Genomic DNA, 21,029 nt, shown 5'->3' with positions numbered 1-21,029 from the left:
CTGTGTGTGTGTGCTTGGTGCTACAACAACAAATGCTTAATAAAAGCGGGAGCGGTCGGGTTCGGGCTAAAACCTGGCGGGTGCGGGATTCAAAATTTAGTCCCGCGCAGATCTCTATACAGCGCCACTGCCTCGCCCTGTTCCAGCAAATTGATTTTATTTTATTTTCTAAAAGCGAAGTAGAGTGTATTGTGTGCTTCAGATTGTACAACTGTAGTTTTTGCTAAACCACATTATTATTTACCTTTTTATTTGTTGGTATGTTTTTTTTTTTTTTGCTCATCGTATGTGCTAAAGTTGATACTATCTATACTTTTTGAAATATAATTCTATTTTGTCTTCTCTTTTTTGCTGTAATTTGCCATAAAAGTCGTAAAATTAAAAAAAAAATACATGTATAACAATATTAAAAAAACTCCATGTATAGTGGATTATTAAGTTGTTGTCTGCTTATTATTGAAGTTCATTCATTCATTTTCTTTTCAGTTTAGTCCCTTTATTAATCTGGGGTCGCCACAGCGGAATGAACTGCCAACTTATCCAGCAAGTTTTTACGCAGCGGATGCCCTTCCAGCCGCAACCCATCTCTAGGAAACACCCATACACTCTCATTCACACTCATACAAATGAACAATTTAGCCTACCCAATTCACCTGTACCGCATGTCTTTGGACTGTGGTGGAAACAAGACTTACTATCTCAATCATCAGCACCTTTAATAGTTTATTTTACAGACTTATAATATGCTGTTGTTCTATTGGAGTTTTCATTCCAAAATGGCCGCCGCGCCATCTAGTGGCTGTTTCCCAAATTGCACTAGAGTGTCGCCTCTCCGTGATTCTATGCTCTTTGTTGATGCACTTCAGCACATTTCTGGCATAATAGTTTTAAAATAAACCACACACACACATTGAGACGACACATTTTAATGTAGTACAGTTAAAGTACAGATGAAATTAGCCAGACCACATGACAAACATGATCGAAACATTACAAAAAAAAACAAGACAGGAGAATTGAACCACGTCATTCACGTCATGTCAGTTGTCCAATATCAGCAAGCGTATCTAACAAATCCCTCCTTTCTTTATTTTGAAGCACACACAGCAGCACAACAGCAAGCAGACCACACTGTTTATGTACAAATAGACCCGATTCAAGAACACAAAGGCAAACTTTAAAACATCTGTTCAATAACAGTCAGAGGATTTTTGCAAGTAACTACAGTTAGTGTGTGAGAGATAAATACAAAAGGTGTTACAGGAAATCCAGTGCAAGCATCGGCAGCAGTTTGTAAGGCCTCTGTAGTCTTTATTAATGTGCTTTTACTGTTACCAAACAAACCAAGTATGTAAACCTGTTGTAAATTAAAGAGACAGTCACTCAAAAGTGAACACTTCCACACCATGTCTGTTTCCGTTGAACACAAAAGAAGATATTTTGAAGAATGTTGACATCCATAAAAAATACAGTGGTAGTCAGTGGCTGTTTCTAATATCTTCCTATGTGTATAACAGGAGAAAAAAGCTCACGCAGGTCTTGAACAAGTGTAGAGAGAGTTAATGACGACCGACTTACATTTTTGCGTGAACTATCCCTTTAACACAGGAGTGTCTACACTCGATCCTGGAGGGCCGGTGTCCTGTAGAGTTTAGCTCCAACCTTAATCAAACACACCTGAACAAGCTGATCAAGCTCTTACTAGGTATACTAGAAACTTGCAGGCAGGTGTGTTGAAGCAAGTCGGAGCTAAGATGAGCAGGACACCGGCCCTCCAGGACACCCCTGCTTTAACAGATGCTTTATTGAGCTCTACTTCAACACACTTCAGTGGAGTTAGTTGTGTAACACTTAATATCATGATGAATATACCGTATATAACCTGAATGCAGCATATTTAGGCGTGTGATCCCTTCAGACTGTGGATCACTGTTTGTTTTATACATTGAATGAATGAATAGTGTGGTGTAAATGCAGATCTGTTCCCTTCAGTCCTGGGGGATGGATTGCGGCGGGACGAGCTCAGACTTTGCCCTCCTCGATGGTCAAAGTGTCCATGGGTTTTTTCCCCAGGTTATAAATGTCCTCCAGGAGACTGCGAGGAGTGAGGATGTGTGTCGAGCCTGAGGACCATTCAAACGTTAGATTTAAATCATCTTTTCTTACAGTGCAAAGACGCTCAAAGTTCAATGCAAAGGGAGACATTGGCTTTTACATAGCTAAGCAAAACTTACAGCCAATGAGGTTTGAGGGACTACCAAATAATACATTTAGGTTAATGATATCATAAACCCTTCAGGTTTGGCGCATACAACCTGCACAGCAAAGGGGCGTGGCTAGAGGTGCTGTAATAGGCCTTTTCACAGACGGTCGCACGCACATCCGGTTGAGCGATAGTTGCGTATCCATACTCTCGGCCGGAGCAATGGAGTCAGATACGATAGTTTTCACTACCTCTCTGAAAACTTTGCCAACATTTACCATTTATGGCTGTTTATTATCTTGTGGGCCAACATTCTATCGCTCCACACTCTAAACGTAATAAAGTATATACGTTATTCCACAAAAATTGCGTTTTTATTTACGAAGGTGGGTGACGATCCATACGTTAGCATGGTTTAGGAAAGGCTGCTTACATATGTGCGAAATGTACCTTTATCATAGCGTATGCTCTTAGTTTTAAACCGTTAAGAGTTATAAGGGAGCTAACATATATAATAATAAATGTTTAAATACAATATGTAAATGTATAATAAATATGCAATGTATTAAATATTTGATGAGAGGGAACCTGGATCTTTACTATTTCTGTACGTACATGGATGAATATCTTAAGGGAGGGCAACAGGCTTTACTTGACTCATGCACTGTGCAAATGTGTAACATGTTAATATTGCTGAAATAAGTCAGTCTGGAATTGGCTGTACCAGCCTGATCTCACGAGAAAACGTAAGTATTTTACGTTTTGGCAATTTAGTGGCTAATTCGTACGAATTCGTTCAGTCGTAAGAAAATGTACGAATTTAAAAAGGAGGCGTGGCACCTAACCCCACCCCTAAACCCAACCGTCATTGGGGGATACGCAAATCGTACTAAAATGTACGAAATAGATCGTACGAATTTGTACGAATTAGCCACTAAATGAAAAAGTTACGAATTGCCGTGAGATTGTGTTGGCTGTACATGTTTTTTATTCAATGTATTGTTTTCAAGATTCGTCTCCTACATTACATAATATACATTTGTTGACATCCACAAGTTAGTACATGCATATATGAAATGTATAAAAAAAAAGGTCTGTTTCTGTATTTTGGGCTTTCAAAGGACACGGCACAAAGAGAGAAGTGCTTACAATTAGATGTAACTATGTTCCAGAGAATTATAATAAATATATGGCTAGCATTTGACAAAGGACAGCTTCCAGAATCTCTCAGTTCAGTGCTGAAAACTCTTCAAAGTAGGAGCAGCTCCAACCATAATAGCAGAAGCTGTGGATTGTGAGCCACAACCTGTAAGTGTGTTCAAATTAATCTGACATGCACAGTTTCTAGTGTTAATGGAATATTGTAGCAAGGATGTAAACAATAGGAAATGCTGTTTGGCACCGCTAACAATTTAGCTACAAATTCATATTTATCAGTCAAACAGCCACAATCTTCAGCAGCGCTGCAGTGTCTCTCTGTGCGGACGCTTTCCCTGCGTTCTACATCTCAAATACCAAACTCGCAAAAGATATGTGAACGTTTCAGATTACTTACACATGCTCATAACCTGAATATATATGAAACACACTTGTCAAATTTATTTTAGATAGTAGGCATGACTAAACTGTTTACACTTGATGCTGAATGGCTAGTAAGAGGAATAACATTTCCTGGTGATTTGGAGTCTATCTGCGAATCACAACACATTAGGTTAGCTGACCAATCAGAGCCTCTTGAGGGCTCCTAAACTAGTTTACAGGGTAGTATGTACATATATCTGAGTGAAGTGCTTCTTGTCTGGTGTGTGACCTTCTTCTTTAAATATAGTCTCAATCGGGAGGTGTAGATTATTGATTATGAACTCAGATCTTAAAAGGTGCAGCATGTAAGTTTGACACCCAGTGGTTGAACTAGGTATTGCACTTGTGAATCAAAACACGTTTTTACTTGGCACCTCTTCTGACGACGCTACGCAAACACGGGTTGCCACATTGATGACACCAACACCAACGTGTCTGACCATCGAGCCTAAAGGCTGATTTAGGTCGAGTTCTAACTAATGACATGCAATAGAAGGGATATTTTCCATATTAAATGGAGTTTTTGTCCAAACCAACACCTCGAGTTGATATATTAGAAACGGCTTCTGTTTCTCACAGCTCAACAACAGAAAACTGACCATGATCAGCTCGGGTACAGCTCATGTGCTTTATTCAGTGTTAAATGCTAATAATGTGAGTCTGAATGCCATTTCACATCACATGTTTTGCCAGACTACTGACAGCAGCAGCAGATAGTTCAGCTCAGATCTGGAAAATCAAATAAACCGTCTGAAACTGAACTTCATAACTGAGACTCAGAGCAAACCAACACATATCAGTGATTCAGCATCTACATTTAATCATGTTAAAGAGGTTTAATGTGTATTCAGTAGATTATAAAGCTTGCCATTGTGCTGGAGTGCAGGGAGTGCACTATTCTGTGCTTCTGAATGGCTGTGTTTACATTTCTGTCCTGTTTCGTCTGGTGCAAACAGCCAAATTGCTCATCACAGCATATCTCGTCACATAGTGTGTTGTTCAGACACAGGGTTACAATGTAACCTGCTCACCTAATGTTTACACTCCTAATATTTATATTATTTGCTAATTAATACCCTTCTCATGTGGAACTCTGAATCTGCATCTCATTTCGGAGTCTGTTACTGTCCACCGGAGGACGCATTTTGGTCACGGACGCACACTTAGAGAGCCTTCCTGACCGAATTAACAAAATATTGGTATTCCGCCAAGGCAACCCGGGGTGCTAAAATATGATTGGCTAAACTGAAAGTGGGCGGGTTAAATGACCAAAACAAAGACAGATGTTCCAGCACGTAATTCACATTTTGAAAGCAAAACATCTGACTTCAGCATTGTTTCTCAGACAAACAAGAATGTTCACAGAGCATGTTCCTGAAGTATCTGCAAACATATTATGGGGTTTTTATGCTTTAGAAGAGTCAAAAACTCACACACAGCACCTGTAAATGTTCATAATGTCCTTACAGCTCACACCTGGGCTGGCTCATTGAAATACACAGTAATTGTGCATACGGTCAATTAAATGTTCGTGTTTGTATCGTGCAGATGGCGTGTGAACTCTTACCGATGATGACCTCACAGGATTTATTAGTGTTGGTGACTTCATAAGCGCAGCGCATCTCAGAGTAGCTGACTCCACCCAGAACGAAGATGATGAGGCGCGAGCCGTTCTTCATGTCCCCTGGAGAGCTGCCCTTGTGCTTCTGCCGTGCACTAATAACACGGTCAACACCAAAACACACACAATCAGCAAGAGTAAAAACATTTACTTGGGGTGTATACACAGATAAGGTCAGAATTATTAACCCTCCTGTGAATATTTTTTCTTTTTTAAGAAAATGAAATGTAACAGATTCAGGAATTTTTCACAGTATTTGCTATAATATTTTTTCTTCTGGAGAAAGTCTTAGTAATTTTGATTCGGCTAGAATAGAAGCAGCTTTTAATTTTAAAAAAATATTTTAAGGTCAATATTATTCTGTCAACCCTACCGTTTTTTTGCGGGATTCTCCTGCATTTTACAGTTCTGTTCCGCTATCATCCCGTAAAGATATTTTCCCGTATTTCTCCCGTATTTTCAGTCAGTGTTTCTCTGAAGGGTGGCAAATAAACAAGAGCCTATCCTCCCTATACGCAACTCATACTACCGAACCACTAGGGGACGCCCTTACTCTTAAATGTGAGACTGTTTTGTGCTTTCGCTTTGTTTGGGCATGAAAACCCTTTGAAATGAAAATAAAATAAAGATACAACGGCGCGATTCCCTTCTTTTTTATCACAGGTGCTGTCTCCCCTTCATATGCAATCCTCAAAACATTCATATAGCAGTGCGTGACTGTCAGCTGACGCGCTCCATAGTGATATAATGTTTCCTAAATGGATTTGTATTCGAGATTTCAAGCGGAACGAAAGTCCGGGTTTTGCGTGCATGTTTGAACAGACTTATACACATAATTAATAATAATAACATCTAAAGATGTTGATCTTGGTGTTTTTTTTTTTCAAACACAATTATTTTTGTCCTAAATGAGCATAATAAGTAAGGAAAACAATCAAATGCTTTCATTATAACGTTAGATGTGTGCATTTTTAAAGAGACAGCTATTATTTAATGTAATCAAACGAAAAAAAGTCTAAATAAATCATTCGCTGCTCTTTAATCAGAATATGCAAGTTGCAGTGAAGAAACGGCTAATGAGATTTGATAGCTTGATTCTGTTTCTTTATATTAGCTATTAATTTTAATAAGCTGATTGCTAATTTATTTGCTGCTAATGTATACTATTATTTTTTATGTAAATAATAAAAAACATATTACTGACCATTTAACTGTACAACGAAACAGCTCCAAATGAGCATATTTAGTAATTTGGGGATTTCTTAAGGGAGGGTGTCGAGGGAATCCCTTATTATGGTAGGCATATCCCTTATATACACATCCCAATGTTGACAGGTATGAAATTATTGGCCCCATTAAGCAATATTAGTTTTGGATTGTCTCCAGAACAAACCACTGTTATACAATGACTTGCCTAATTACTCTAACTTTACCCTAATTACCCTAGTAAAGCCTTTACATGTCACTTTAAGCTGAATACTAGTGTCTTGAAGAATATCTAGTCTAATATTAGTATAATACTATCTGTATGTATTATTATTTACTGTCATCATGGCAAAGATAAAATAAATCAGTTATTAGAGATGAGTTATTAAACTATTATGTTTAGAAATGTGCTAAAAAAATCTTCTCTCCGTAAAAGAGAAATTGTGGAAAAAATATACAGGAGGGCTAATAATTTGATATATTATTTATATATATATATATATATATATATATATATATATATATATATATATATATATATATATATATATATTTTTTTTTTTTTTACGATAAACAGCATGCATTTATTTGAAACATTATAAGTGCCTTTACTGTATCTTTGAGCCATTTAATGCATTCTTAATGAATAAAACGTACTATCTTAGCCCAAAATTTTGAGCAGTACTCCATAATCTAACTGACCACATGCATGTCGATTCTCAACAATGAATACGTTTTTCTATTTTGAGCAGAAAAAAAAAAAAACTGGAAGAAAAGCAAAACAAAAAACTAAAAGAGTAATTAAAAAGACAAGCTCCACATGATGAGTGTTGCCCTGCATGTGCAGATCAACAACTCTCTTACCTCAGCACTCTGACAGGCAGAGGGATGAAGAGAGAAACACTGACTACAGCTTCAGCATTCATAAATCAAGAGTTAAATTGATCCTAACCATAACTGAGCAGTGCATACAGATCAAACTTTACAGCTTTACCTTACAGCCCGAGAGCCGTTCCACGCAGACGGACATTCAGACTGAAACGGCCAGTCTTTGATATCCAGTTTATTTTCCACTGCGTCCTGAAACACACACCAATATATATAACTGATGATGATCAAAATGTAATGTAGTCGGGTTGTCACGATACTGGAATTCGGTATTAAAATTTTAAAAAGGTTAATTTCCTGCTAACATTTGAGCGCTGTTGAGCATGTTCTTTAACAGCGCTTATTTGCCATTGTGTTCACATACTCAACAGAAATGACTCTGATTGGCTGTGAAAGAGTTTTAAAGACACGTCGATCAGCTGGTTCATCTATAAGCCGACATACGAGTGATCTGCCGATGAATCACGGTTTTAAAACGCTCCAGTTTCCCTGTATCTGTGATTACACTTAGTAAACAGCGGTGAGTTTGGTGAACTGATGACCTACACGGCCAATCACAGCCATTTCTGTTGAGCATGTGAACACAATGGCAAATCAGTGCTGTTTAAGAACTCCCTCAAATGTTAGGGGGAAATGGACGCTTTTAAAATCTCAGTACCGATAGTGACAGCACTATAATACACGTCTTTTTTTGTTTCACCTCTTCTCACTAATGCCTGACACTGAAAATACAGCAGAATTTATTTTCAAAATCACCTGGTGAACCAAACAAGCGTGTCTCTTCAGAAGTCTTGAATTACATTGCTTGAATCATTTGGATACATTTTTAATAGAGCTGTGCTCAAAAAAACCATGCCAAAAATCCATTCTGAACTTTATTTTAAACAGCAGACGGCACTCTTGGCTAGTTTATAACAGCAGACGGCGCTCTAGGCTAGTATTTAACAGCAGACAGTGCTCTAGGCTAGTTTTAAACAGCAGATGGCGCAGCAGATGGTGCTCTAGGCTAGTTTATAACAGCAGATGGTGCTCTAGGCTAGTTTTAAACAGCAGACGGCGCTCTAGGCTAGTATTCAACAGCAGATGGCGCTCTAGGCTAGTTTTAAACAGCAGACGGCGCTCTAGGCTAGTATTTAACAGCAGACGGCGCTCTAGGCTAGTATTTAATAGCAGACGGCGCTCTAGGCTAGTATTTAACAGCAGACGGCGCTCTAGGCTAGTTTTAAACAGCAGACAGCGCTCTAGGCTAGTATTTAACAGCAGACGGCGCTCTAGGCTAGTATTTAACAGCAGACGGCGCTCTAGGCTAGTTTTAAACAGCAGATGGCGCAGCAGATGGTGCTCTAGGCTAGTTTATAACAGCAGATGTCGTGCTCTATGCTAGTTTATAACAGCAGATGGTGTCTAGGCTAGTTTATAACAGCAGATGGCGCTCTAGGCTAGTTTATAACAGCAGATGTCATGCTCTAGGCTAGATTATAACAGCAGATGTCGTGCTCTATGCTAGTATATAACAGCAGATGGCGCTCTAGGCTAGTTTATAACAGCAGATGGCACTCTAGGCTAGTTTATAACAGCAGATGTCGTGCTCTAGGCTAGATTATAACAGCAGATGGCGCTCTAGGCTAGTTTATAACAGCAGATGGCGCTCTAGGCTAGTTTATAACAGCAGATGGCACTCTAGGCTAGTTTATAACAGCAGATGTCGTGCTCTAGGCTAGATTATAACAGCAGATTGCACTCTAGGCTGATATTTAACAGCAGATGGCGCTCTAGGCTAGTTTTTAACAGCAGATGGTGCTTTATGCTAATTTTTAACAGCAGATGGCGCTTTAGGCTAGTTTATAACAACAGACGGCGTTCTAGGCTAGTATAACAGCAGACGGCGCTCTAGGCTAGTTTTAAACAGAAGACTACTTTAGGCTAGTGTTTAACAGCAGACGGCGCTCTATGCTACTTTTATCTCTCTTAAACAATCTTTGTTAGATAAAATATTTATTAATGCTATAGTAAAAGTCCAAATCTCAATGCGCAAAGCTTATTTAGCTAGAAGAGGAAGAATATCAACACATGAGTTTCTAACCAGAGGCTTTTTAATGGTGCCGATGTGCTTTTCAAAGCGAACAAGGAAACAAGAGGGTGTGGATTCATCATTTCTGAAAGCAGGACATCTGATCTGACACTCAATAGCAGGAATAACAGTGGCCTCATCGCTGGACAATGCATGTGTGCGATGGACTATACATTGTCATTGTAAGAACATACCATGCTTTATTATATATAAGGGCCAAACAATATGAACGGCCGCTGGCTCAGAGACAGTTTGACAAAAAATTAAAGAAATACCACTTGCTCTTTTGGCCTTCAGCTGAAATACTGATCAGGCTTGTGTTACAGTAACAACAACAAATTGATAGTTTCACATGACAGGGAAAACATTACCATCTCTCGCTGACCACACAGTCACAGGCTACACTTTCATTAAGAAATGCAAGTCAAAGTCAATTTAGAAATCACTGTCCCAACTTTTTTGATTTAGGATTGTAGTATTAATCGCTTACAGTAGGACAAGCTAGACAATATTATGACATGAAGAGCAGTTTTATTAAAAAATAATATATATATATATATATATATATATATATATATATATATATATATATATATATATATATATATATATATATACACGTGTATATATATATATATATATATATATATATATATATATATATATATATATATATATACACACACACACACACACAGAGCTTTACTCACCTCCATTATGTCTTTAATGACGGGTGTCCAGCGAGAGACATTATACGTCTCCTGTTCCGAGCGGTCTCTCCGAGCTACTTTACGAGAACTGTTTGACTGGAATGAGGAGAGATGAAGGTAAATACTAGCAGAACTATTTTACACATGCATCAGTATTGCCAAATATTGAGGCAATACAGTACTAAATCAACAGCAGTGTAATAGCATATGATACTGAAGGAGTCGGATTTCTATCTTCAAATCCATCTCAACGTGAATCAACGTTTATTCTTTTTCTCAACATCCTGTTTCTCATCACTTTTACTGCATATAATTATTTGAATGAGTATTTAACTGTGAATTGATTTTAATTAATGAATAAGTTAACACATTGCTTCATATAAGAATGTTCAGTGTCCTTGCTCCTCTTTGCCTGTCTATTGTAACTCAGGAGACACACAAAAACCAGGTCATAGGTCATGGAGATCTATCTCTCCCGCTGTCCCTCTGAACGGGATTACCCATACACAGGAGAAGAAAAACATCTGCTCTAGTTGTCCTGATATTGTCTACAGTAATTTAGCTGTTTAATTGATCTGTTTTGATTGTAATCCCTATTAAAGTAATTCCTTTTGTTTGTAGATAGACACTGTGTGTAGTTCGGATATTGTAGCAGATTGTTGATGAAACGGTCAGTTTGATAAAACGTATAAGAAACATTGTTGAGTTTCCACAAACAGATTGTCTCTTGCGTCTATTGTGTCTGACATTCATGCTTAAGATATTGTTCAGAATTATACACACAAACCCCACGTGGAAGCTTTCCAAGTCTATCTGTGTTTTAACCAATCAGGTTAGAACACCTGTATGTGTGACGCAGTTAATGATGGATGTGAGAGTTTAATTGTTATTGATTGGTGATTGTACGCAGAGCGGCCTAGGAACTCATTGCGAGTGTTGAAGCTGGCTTCTGCTGATGAAACTATCTTCAGTAAACTTGCTTTATTTACTTAAATCTCTGACTCCGGCTCTTCTTCATCTGACAGACTGCTCATTCTTTGGGTTAACTGTATACCATCCCTACAATACTGACTAAACAAACCACACACTAGCACAAAAAATGTATAATAACTATACGTTTATCAGGAAGTGACGATTTTATCCTTGTTGACTCTCTGAATGACACTGCTTTATCAGCTAATGCTTTAAGCCATATTCCAGTTTTGTGTATCGGTTTATTTCACAGATGTAGATGTCAGCAGGAAAATGAAGCACAGACTCACCGAGGAGAGGATGGGGACTCCCAGCTGGTTCCAGTTCTGGATGTAGCCGTCCTTATCCTCGATTTTCACATTCTGAATCAGTTTATTCAGATTCTCCGTTGTCGTACCTGATCGGTACACACAAACACATGATTCACACTCAGCAGGAAAACACACTCGATCTCTACACGACAAGAAAAAAGATCAAAACTGAGAAAGACGGCTAAACATAATGCAGAACAAAACATAGCTTGATTTGTCAGTCTACTAGCATGACAGGTAAAGGGATAGTTCACCCAAAAATTACATTTCTGTCATCATTTACTCACTCTTCACTGTTTCCAAACCTTGAGATTCTGGTAACACTGGTTAGGTCAAAATTCACAATATTAACAAACCATTAACTAACACTACTGGCTAAATAATCTACTAATAAACTGTTTTTAAAATTTGTTTAGAAGAAATGGAAGATGTTTTGAAAAATGCTGGAAACCTGTAACCATCGACTTGCATGGTATTTGCTTTTTCAACCATGGAAGTCAATGGTTATAGGTTTCCAGCTTTCTTCAAGGTTTCTTATTTTGTGATCAACAAAAGAAAGTAACTCATACATGTTTAAAACCATTTGAGGGAAAGTGAATAGTGAGTAAATGTGTGAACTGTCCCTTTAACCAAGGGTGTAACGATATTAAAACCGAACCGAAATATCGCGATACACCAACCACGATACGTATCGCGAAACTCTCGTGGCGTACCGCGGTACTCTCACGCCCCCTGCTGCCCATTGTTGAGGTGGACGTCACTTGTCTCTAACTAATTGAACCAATTTAAACACATCTTTAATATCATATTTGATTCAATTGTTTTAGTAATGATGAGGATTTGTTCTAAATATTATATTCTAAAGTTAGTATTTTAGTGCATGTTATGTCATGTGACTTGAGTGAGCATCACACTCGTTACTACTGGACGCAGGACGGCTGCTCCCCATAGTACTGAGATTGCAGATCCCCCAGACACATTTAAGTCATCTGTGTGGAAACATTTTGGTTTTCCAGTTGAGTACAGGAATATAATTTGTGTCGTAGACAAAGTGCCTGTCTGTCTCAAGTTTCACGAAACTTACTTGTAAGGAAAAACATTTAAAAAGTGTGGTAATTTCACAATGTGAGGGTATAAGCAACAGATCTGCCAACAAAAGTGATTTAATGTACAAAAGTAAAACCAGAATAATGCCCAAATTTACAAAAAAAGAGAAATATTTACACTAATAAAAATAATATAATAAAGTAACAAATTCAAACAAAAGTATCAAACAAAAATTAGTTAAACTCGAGCAAGGGGGTGATAGTGAAGACAAACAAAATAAATAAATATAATAAAACACTTCTAACTCATGAATAACCCCTCTTACCTCGCTAAAACTGATGAAAAGAAAAAAGGTCTTCAGCGCCGAGCGCCGCATTCTTCCCTATACTGAATAAAATAAACAAAGATGACCTTCACCTCTTACCTGATGTCTTAAACAATACATTCTGACTGTACTAAAAATGCGATGACAAAGTTAATAAAGAAAAAGTTAGGATGTTCTTTTTATTAAGTGAATTGTCTCTTAGCATTGCTGTTAACATGACATCAATCCTAACCCCACAGCAAACAGAAACCGAACCGTACCGAACCGAACCGTGGCTCCAAAACCGTGAAGTGAACCGAACCGTGCCTTTTGTGTATCGTTACATCCCTACCTTTAACATTATAAAACTGGAAACATGAACTTTCTCCTGCATATTTAAACCTAATGAGGGACGCAATGAAGCATTTGGAGAAAAGAAACATTTGTCAACCTTTAATAAATCATTTAAAAAAGATAAATTACACCAAGAATAGTTAAACTGAAGAAATGTATTACCCCCCCCCCCCTATTGTTGTTATTATCATCATTATTTTTTAAGCATTAGTATTTTATTAACATACTTTCCTTTTCAGTTAGTTAAATCTTTAAACTTACAAACAAAATGCTTTCCGCTAGATTCTGAGATTAGAAAGAGGCTAATATGAATAATTCTACTAGAAGAAGTGAGTTCTTGAAGAAAAGACATCCTTGAACACTTTACTTTTATTTTTATGTTTGTGTTATTATAGTGGCTTGAGAAAACCAACATACTGTTATACAACATAAACTTAATATTCTTCTTCCGTCATCTTCTTCTGACACTAATTTCTATATGAATCTTCTCTGAGACCATTCATACTACAACCTCCAAACTAACACCAAACCTCCAAACTGGTCTGACTCAAACTGATCCAACTTACGGTTTTCCCAAAACTGACCTGGAAAATTCTGAAAAGTCCCATTGACTTAACATTGGGCCAAACTTTATGACCTCATAACATTCTGCCAGACTGTCATACAGACTTAAGGTTTGGCTCATTTAACTCAGACTACCAATCTGCCAACTTACTAGCCACACCCTAGCAACCACTTGCGACACCCTAGTCTTATAGACTTCCATTGTAAAAATGTAATGTAAAAAACCATTGACTTTACATTACATGCTAACAACACAACAATTCATACTAGAAACACACTAACAAACATACTAGCAACATGCTTATTCATACTAAATTCATGCTAACAACATGTTAGTTTATACTAGAAAAATACTAACATGCTAACTAAATTCATGCTAACAACATGCTAGTTTATACTAGAAAAATACTAACATGCTAACTAAATTCATGCTAACAACATGCTAGTTTATACTAGAAATATACTAACATACTAGCAATACACCAATTCATACTAGAAACATACTAACAAACATACTAACAACAAGCTTATTCATACTAAATTCATGCTAACAACATGCTAGTTTATACTAGAAAAATACTAACATGCTAACTAAATTCATGCTAACAACATGCTAGTTTATACTAGAAAAATACTAACATGCTAACTAAATTCATGCTAACAACATGCTAGTTTATACTAGAAAAATACTAACATGCTAACTAAATTCATGCTAACAACATGCTAGTTTATACTAGAAATATACTAACATACTAGCAATACACCAATTCATACTAGAAACATACTAACAAACATACTAACAACAAGCTTATTCATACTAAATTCATGCTAACAACATGCTAGTTTATACAAAAAATATACTAACAACCATACTAGCAACTTGCTAATTCATTCTAGAAACATGCTAACACATATGTACTTATCTATCTATGCCGACTGTTTCAAACTTCTTAAAACCACGTCATTTATTTAATTTTTAAGGCTACTTCAAACACTCAGACTAGGCTTTCTCAAGATACCATGAAGTTCGTCTACGAGCTTTACTGTTCTAGTTGTTAGCTGCGGTGTAAGTGTTTGTTTGGTGAATGTGTTAGGGTATGAAAACAATCTAATGGATAAAGTTTTCAAAGAAAAGAAAAATTAAGAAAAGAAAGAGAAGGATCCACCATTGAGGCTGAAGATGTAGAGCAGGACGGCGCGGATCTTGTCGGTGGTGTCGTGCTGGTGTAAAAGCACAGGAAGCAGCGTCCGCATGGGGTCTTTAACCTTCTGTCCCTCAGCGTCTGCACCGACAGCCAGATCCTGAAAAACACAGAAATCAGAGATGTGAGGACAGCCTGTGGCCAGAAGAGGGCATCGTGTCCCTGTAAACCCTGGCACACATTAGAAATGACAGGAATATTGCTTTCTGGCTCTACAGTTGAAGTCAGAATACAAATGATTATGTTTAGAAATGTGTTGAATAAACAGAAATTAGGAAATGAATGTACATAGTCATATGAAACTTTAAAGAGATAATAAAATGTGGAGCACAAAATACTACCACTATTTAATAAACATTGATAAAACAAGTTACAAAAGTGATCAACTTTACACAATAAGTGCATGTACTTTAATGTGCAAAGTATAAATACTTTTAAAGTATTTGTATGATTGCTCCACTTAGTTTGTTTATTGATGCATGCCTTTTTTTGGTATGTTTATGTTGTTTTATTTATGTTCAGTGTGAAAAATCTAGCCCGTGTTGGTCTTGAACAAGTACACTGCGTGACACAGCACACAACAGATCTGATTTGTTAAAGTGTTTGTATCAGGTAATGGTTTATATTCCATTAAATCCCATCCATACCATTATTACTGTGTATATTTACTGTGTATATACTCGCGGTGTGATTGCAGCATTTAAAAAAGTTGTTTTCATTTCGCTGCATCCTGAAAACATATATCAGCGCATCTTTATTGGAAATTACTAACTTGAGAATGCAAAAACACAATGGGCTCTATTTTGACGGTCCATGCGCAGAGTGCAAAACGCAGGGTGTAAACGCTTTCAGGGTGTGTCAGGACGCATTTTTGCTAATTTAAGGATGTGAAATCTAAACACATGGTCTAAAGGGGTTGAGTTTATTTTCTTAATGATTTATAGGTGTGTTTTGAGAATAAACCAATTAGAGTCTCATCTCCCATTCCCTTTAAGAGCCAGCTGCGTCTAGCCAAGAGCGCATTCACTATTTACAGGACGCAAAGTAAGTCTAAGTGGAAAAAATGAGCATTTCACAAGCAAACAGTTAACAGTTAACAGTTTTTTTAACAGAAAACAGTTAAACAGAGCATCTACTGCGTGAGAATGAGAGATAATGGATCTACTTTCACATTCGCTCTTAGTTAAGGAAACCTTTACGCACAGACATCAATTAGTCTATAAATAAATAATTTTGTTTGTTAAGCGCAAAGATTTGTTTTAAAGCTATTTCTAAATTCAGTTCTAATTTCCAGCAAACCAATAAATGAACAATAATAACAAAATGTGCTCAAAAACCTGAGTTATATCCTAAAACACCTGCTGTGCCCCATATGGTCTAAAACCTGACAGGTGGACAAATCTAAGCTTGTTTTTAATAAAACAAATATAAATATGGATATAATAAATAACACTGCTAATAATAATAACATTATACAAAAGCAAATTGTTATGAATGAACTGAAAAAGCCTCCCGAGATGAAGAAGACATAAAAGCAGTGATTTTTCATATTTATGTAGGCTAGAAAATAATATGTTTGTAATATTTTAATCCTTTATATTTATATCCTATATCTATTCTTATTATATCCTATATATATCCTTAATATTTACATTTTTTTATATGGAAAGATATTTGCCTATTGCTCTCTTGTGTGTATTAAGCAGTGTGTAAGCGAGGTGCAACTCTGCGCTGGAGTTTACACCGGGTTTGTTTTGGTCTAATGAAAAATCTATTATAGTTTCTCAAAATAGCAACACGCCAGCAGTGCGCCTCAGAACACCTTCCTTTTTAGACCAGAACGCCTATGAGCGCACAAATGAGCGCTAATGCATTTGCTATTTAAACAGCGCAGCACAACGCCTCAAAACCACTCTTGCGCCAAGCTGAAACTACCAAAAGACTATTGCGCCACGTCTTGTGCCACACTGCGCCGGGTGTATGATAGGGCCCATTGTGTCAACTTTCGTTGACTCCCTATATTAGATCTGTGCATTGCACGGCACCATTTGTGGCTGAATTTTTAATCAAATATTCAAGTGGGCTGATCAAATAGGTCTAAACTCTCTTACCTGCTCCGCTTTGCAGAGTTTCTCCACGTTCTTCTGGTAATGGCCCATCAGATCCTCGGCTAAATGTAGGTGCACGGTTTTCTGAGAGAGAAAAACATGGGAAAGATAGAAACTGCAAGTGAGTCATACAGTGGGCTTTTACCGTGTTTTAGGCAGCCTCTACTGAAACTGAAAACTATTTTTGTGATCTAGTCGCAAAGTCTAAAGTGCAGGGCGCAAAAGCAATAAAAGTGTCCGAATCCACTTTTGCTATTTTAAGGTCGGAAAAATACGCTCTGTGCCCTGGTGCATGGTCTAACAGGACTGTGCTTATCCTATTAATGAGTTCTATGTGTGTTTTGAGAATAACATGCATTAAAGAAGAAGTTACAGGTCTGTGAGAGACAGAAATCTTGCTTGTTTGTAGGTGACCAAATACTTACTTTCCATCATAATTTACCAATAAATTTAGAAAAAAAATCCTACAATGTGATTTTCTGAATTTGTTTTCTCATTTCATCTCTCTTAGTTGAGGCATACCTATGATGAAACCTGCATAGGTACATAACTAATGCTTTAGAGCAGCTTTTACTTCAGGGGTGTCAAACGTTCGGTTCGCAAACTAATTTAATGCGACCCGCGAGATGATTCTGTGAGATGCAATTGTTAATAAAATATACTGCGGTTCTAATTGTGTCCACTGGATGGCGCAATAGCAAACTGTTAGTTTCATCCAGCCATCTAAGAAGACCTCGTGTATACCATAGACTGTCTATACCCTGTCATACTACACCAGTGCTTCCCACACATAGACTTTACTTGGGCGGGCCGCCCAGGTATATTTGATGGCGATGACGCATGAATAATACTATTATTATCATCTTTTGACAATTTTTTTTGTATCCGTCCAAGAAAACTAAACATTTGCGATCGATTAACCAGAGGAAGATCTTCTCTTGCTCTGCACGTTTCCTACTGCAGATTTGGTGCGTGCACGATCTGCCACAGAAATTCTCACATGCACTGCAGACCCACAGAGATGCGCCTTTTCCGCCAAAATGCATTAAACCATAGTTTCTGAGTCACCTAAAATGTCCAGGATTCAGGTTTTACTTTCGCTTTCTAAAGTTGCCGTTATTTGTATGCGTTTTTTGCATTACCATTTCACAGCTGACTGTGCGCGCACAGCCGCGAGAGAAACAATAAATGATTAATCATTTAATAAACGACTCAGATAAACTGTATACTCAGAGAGAACAAAATGACATCGACAATGGCTGCAAAATATTTGTACACCATTAGAAATGGCTAATCAACTAATTTGATTCATTTGAATAATCTACAATTTTTATTCTAGTTATTATTATAATTTTTAGCAATATTTCTCATTGGCTGTAAACTTTATTAATTTAATGATGTTAATATATTACATACTTTATACATATCTAAAATGCTTTGACAATACTGTAAATGTCATTCCAACATAGCAACTAAATATATAATAATCAAATAAATAAAAATCACATAATTTTTTCGTTAGTTGCATGTAGTTGACCATTTATTTGCTGTGGGTAAAAGGTGCGTTTCAATCCGGCTACCACTGCAAGTACATTTACATTTACATTTAGTCATTTAGCAGACGCTTTTATCCAAAGCGACTTACAAATGAGGACAAACGATTGGCCAGTACAGGGATCGAACCCGCGTCCTTGGCGTTATTAGCACCACATTCTAACCAGCTGAGCTAACCGGCCTCTTCCAAGTATATTTTAAACCTGTGGGAAGCCCTGCACACTGAGGTAATCTTACGAGGAAACGTAACTATTTTACAATCCGTCAGTTTAGTGGCTATTTAGTACGAGTTCCGTCGTATGAAAACGTACCATTTAAAAGAAGGCGTGGCGTGGTACTCAACCCCCCCAACACCCCCCCTCTTCAAAAATGTACAACGACAACAACCCACCCAAACCCCCCCCCCCCAAAAAAAAAAAAAAAAAACCCACCAATTGTTAAGACCTGTCCGGCCACTGGAGAACGGATTTTACTCCATGTGGCCCCTGAGCTAAAATGAGTTTGACACCCCTGTTTTAGTTTGTCAATGGTGCGGTCTATTTCAGTTGATCAAAATAGCAACACGCCAACAATGCGCCTTAACACACCTCGATTTTATACCAGCACGCCCACGAGTTTAATAAATGAGATTAATGATATTAATAATGATATAATAATGATTATATATTATATATATGAAATAATGATTTTTAAAGAATCGTGAGACACCAAAGACAGTAATAACGATGTGCAAAATTCAGCTTTAAATCCCAGGAATAAATTGCACTTTAAAACAACACTCAATAAGAAAACAGTTCTTTAAGCTGCAACTATATTTCACAATTTGACTGTATCTGTGATGCATCGGTGAGGAAAATAAAGGACTGTTTAAAACCATTAGAAACTGGTGGAGATCCCACACTTTTGCCCGGTCATATGAATGTGAAAGTGATCTCTCCGTCTCTGGTATCGGTGCCAGCGTTGGATTACCTGTGTCACTTGCTTGCGGAAAGCTGGCATCTTCTTCATGAGCTGTGAAAGGGCTCCGATTGTGATCTGCCAATGACATTTATGACATGCTCATATGAGGCCATCTGACACCGGAGAGGGCTGATATTGTTCTGAGCTGTAATCTGAGTAAGTATATACGGTACCTTCCCATCACCCTGTTGTTTCTCGTCTCTGCTGGCAGAGATGTCCTTCACCAGTTTGGGGATTTGCCTTTGGAAATAAACAAATATGCGCTGCTTACATTACTGGAGATCTTCGTGACAGTAATTATTTGGGATGTAACAAGGTCACGCGGTTTTCTGAGGTTAAATCACTCCCATAATGCAGTGCAACAAGGAGGAGGATTGAGGTGGACATTTATTCAGCAATTTATACATGTTCTTGTGTTGGTTCTACACATCCGATAATTATATTCATTAAATACAGCCTCGATATTTTAAATACTGAAAAATAAAATTAAATATTCACTAAATGCAGTCTGGGCAGAAGGGTGGCTCAGTGGGCAGTACAATCGCCTCACAGCAAGAAGGTCGCTGGTTCAAGCCTCGGCTGGATCAGTTGGCATTTCTAAGTGGAGTTTGCATGTTCTCGTCATGTTTGCATGTGTTTCCTCCAAATGCTTCGGTTTCCACCACAGTCCAAACACATGCGCTATAGGGGAATTGGGTAAGCTAAATTTTCTGTAGTGTATGTGTGTGAATGCGTGTGTATGAGTTGCGGCTGGAAGGGCATCCGCTGCGTAAAACATATGCTGGATAAGTTGGCGGTTCATTCCGCTGTGGTGACCCCACATTAATACAGGGACTAAGCCAAAAAGAAAATAAATGAATGAATAATTGAATGAATGAATGATTGAATGAACAAATAAATGAAGGAATGAATTATTGATTGAATTATTGAACGAATGAAAGAATGAATGAATGAATGAATGAATTGAATAAATGAATGAATGAATGAATGATTTAATGAATGAATGAAGGAATGAATGAATGAATGAATGAATGAATGAATGAATGAATGAATGAATGAATGAATGGAATGAATGAATGAATGAATGGAATGAATGGAGTGAATGGAATGAATGATTCATTGAATGAATGAATGATTGGATGAATGAATGAATGAATGATTGAATGAATGAATGATTGAATGAATGAAATAAATGAATGAATGAATGAATGAATGAATGAATGAATGAATAAATGATTGATTGAATGAATGAATGAATGAATGAATGAATGAATGAATGAATGAATGAATGAACTATCACCATTTATTTATAACGCCATTATTCCCATCACTGGTTTTGACATGTTAGGTCTCCTAGTTCCCACATTGAATCA

At 37.3% G+C, this 21,029-nt stretch overlaps 1 protein-coding gene and 1 non-coding gene across 2 annotated transcripts in view; both read right to left on the bottom strand.

The window, feature by feature from the left end:
• Window positions 1-910: 910 nt before the first annotated feature.
• stxbp3 (syntaxin binding protein 3) overlaps window positions 911-21,029 on the bottom strand; it is a 36,730-nt gene continuing 16,611 nt past the window's right edge. Inside the window, 9 exon segments of the mRNA NM_213471.1 lie at window positions 911-2,123; window positions 5,352-5,500; window positions 7,606-7,691; window positions 10,281-10,376; window positions 11,543-11,649; window positions 14,999-15,134; window positions 17,146-17,226; window positions 19,666-19,731; window positions 19,830-19,896. Coding sequence (NP_998636.1) covers window positions 2,023-2,123; window positions 5,352-5,500; window positions 7,606-7,691; window positions 10,281-10,376; window positions 11,543-11,649; window positions 14,999-15,134; window positions 17,146-17,226; window positions 19,666-19,731; window positions 19,830-19,896 — 889 coding nt within the window. The 3' untranslated portion in view covers window positions 911-2,022.
• On the bottom strand, window positions 18,805-18,878 carry trnai-aau (transfer RNA isoleucine (anticodon AAU)). Its single transcript has one exon. It is a non-coding gene; the product is annotated as a tRNA-Ile (tRNA).

This window comes from Danio rerio, chromosome 23 (assembly GCF_049306965.1).
Source record: "Danio rerio strain Tuebingen ecotype United States chromosome 23, GRCz12tu, whole genome shotgun sequence".
NCBI classification, from domain to species: domain Eukaryota; kingdom Metazoa; phylum Chordata; class Actinopteri; order Cypriniformes; family Danionidae; genus Danio; species Danio rerio.
The sequence above is the reverse complement of the archived record's forward strand: the minus strand, read 5'-3'. Positions and strand labels throughout refer to the sequence as shown.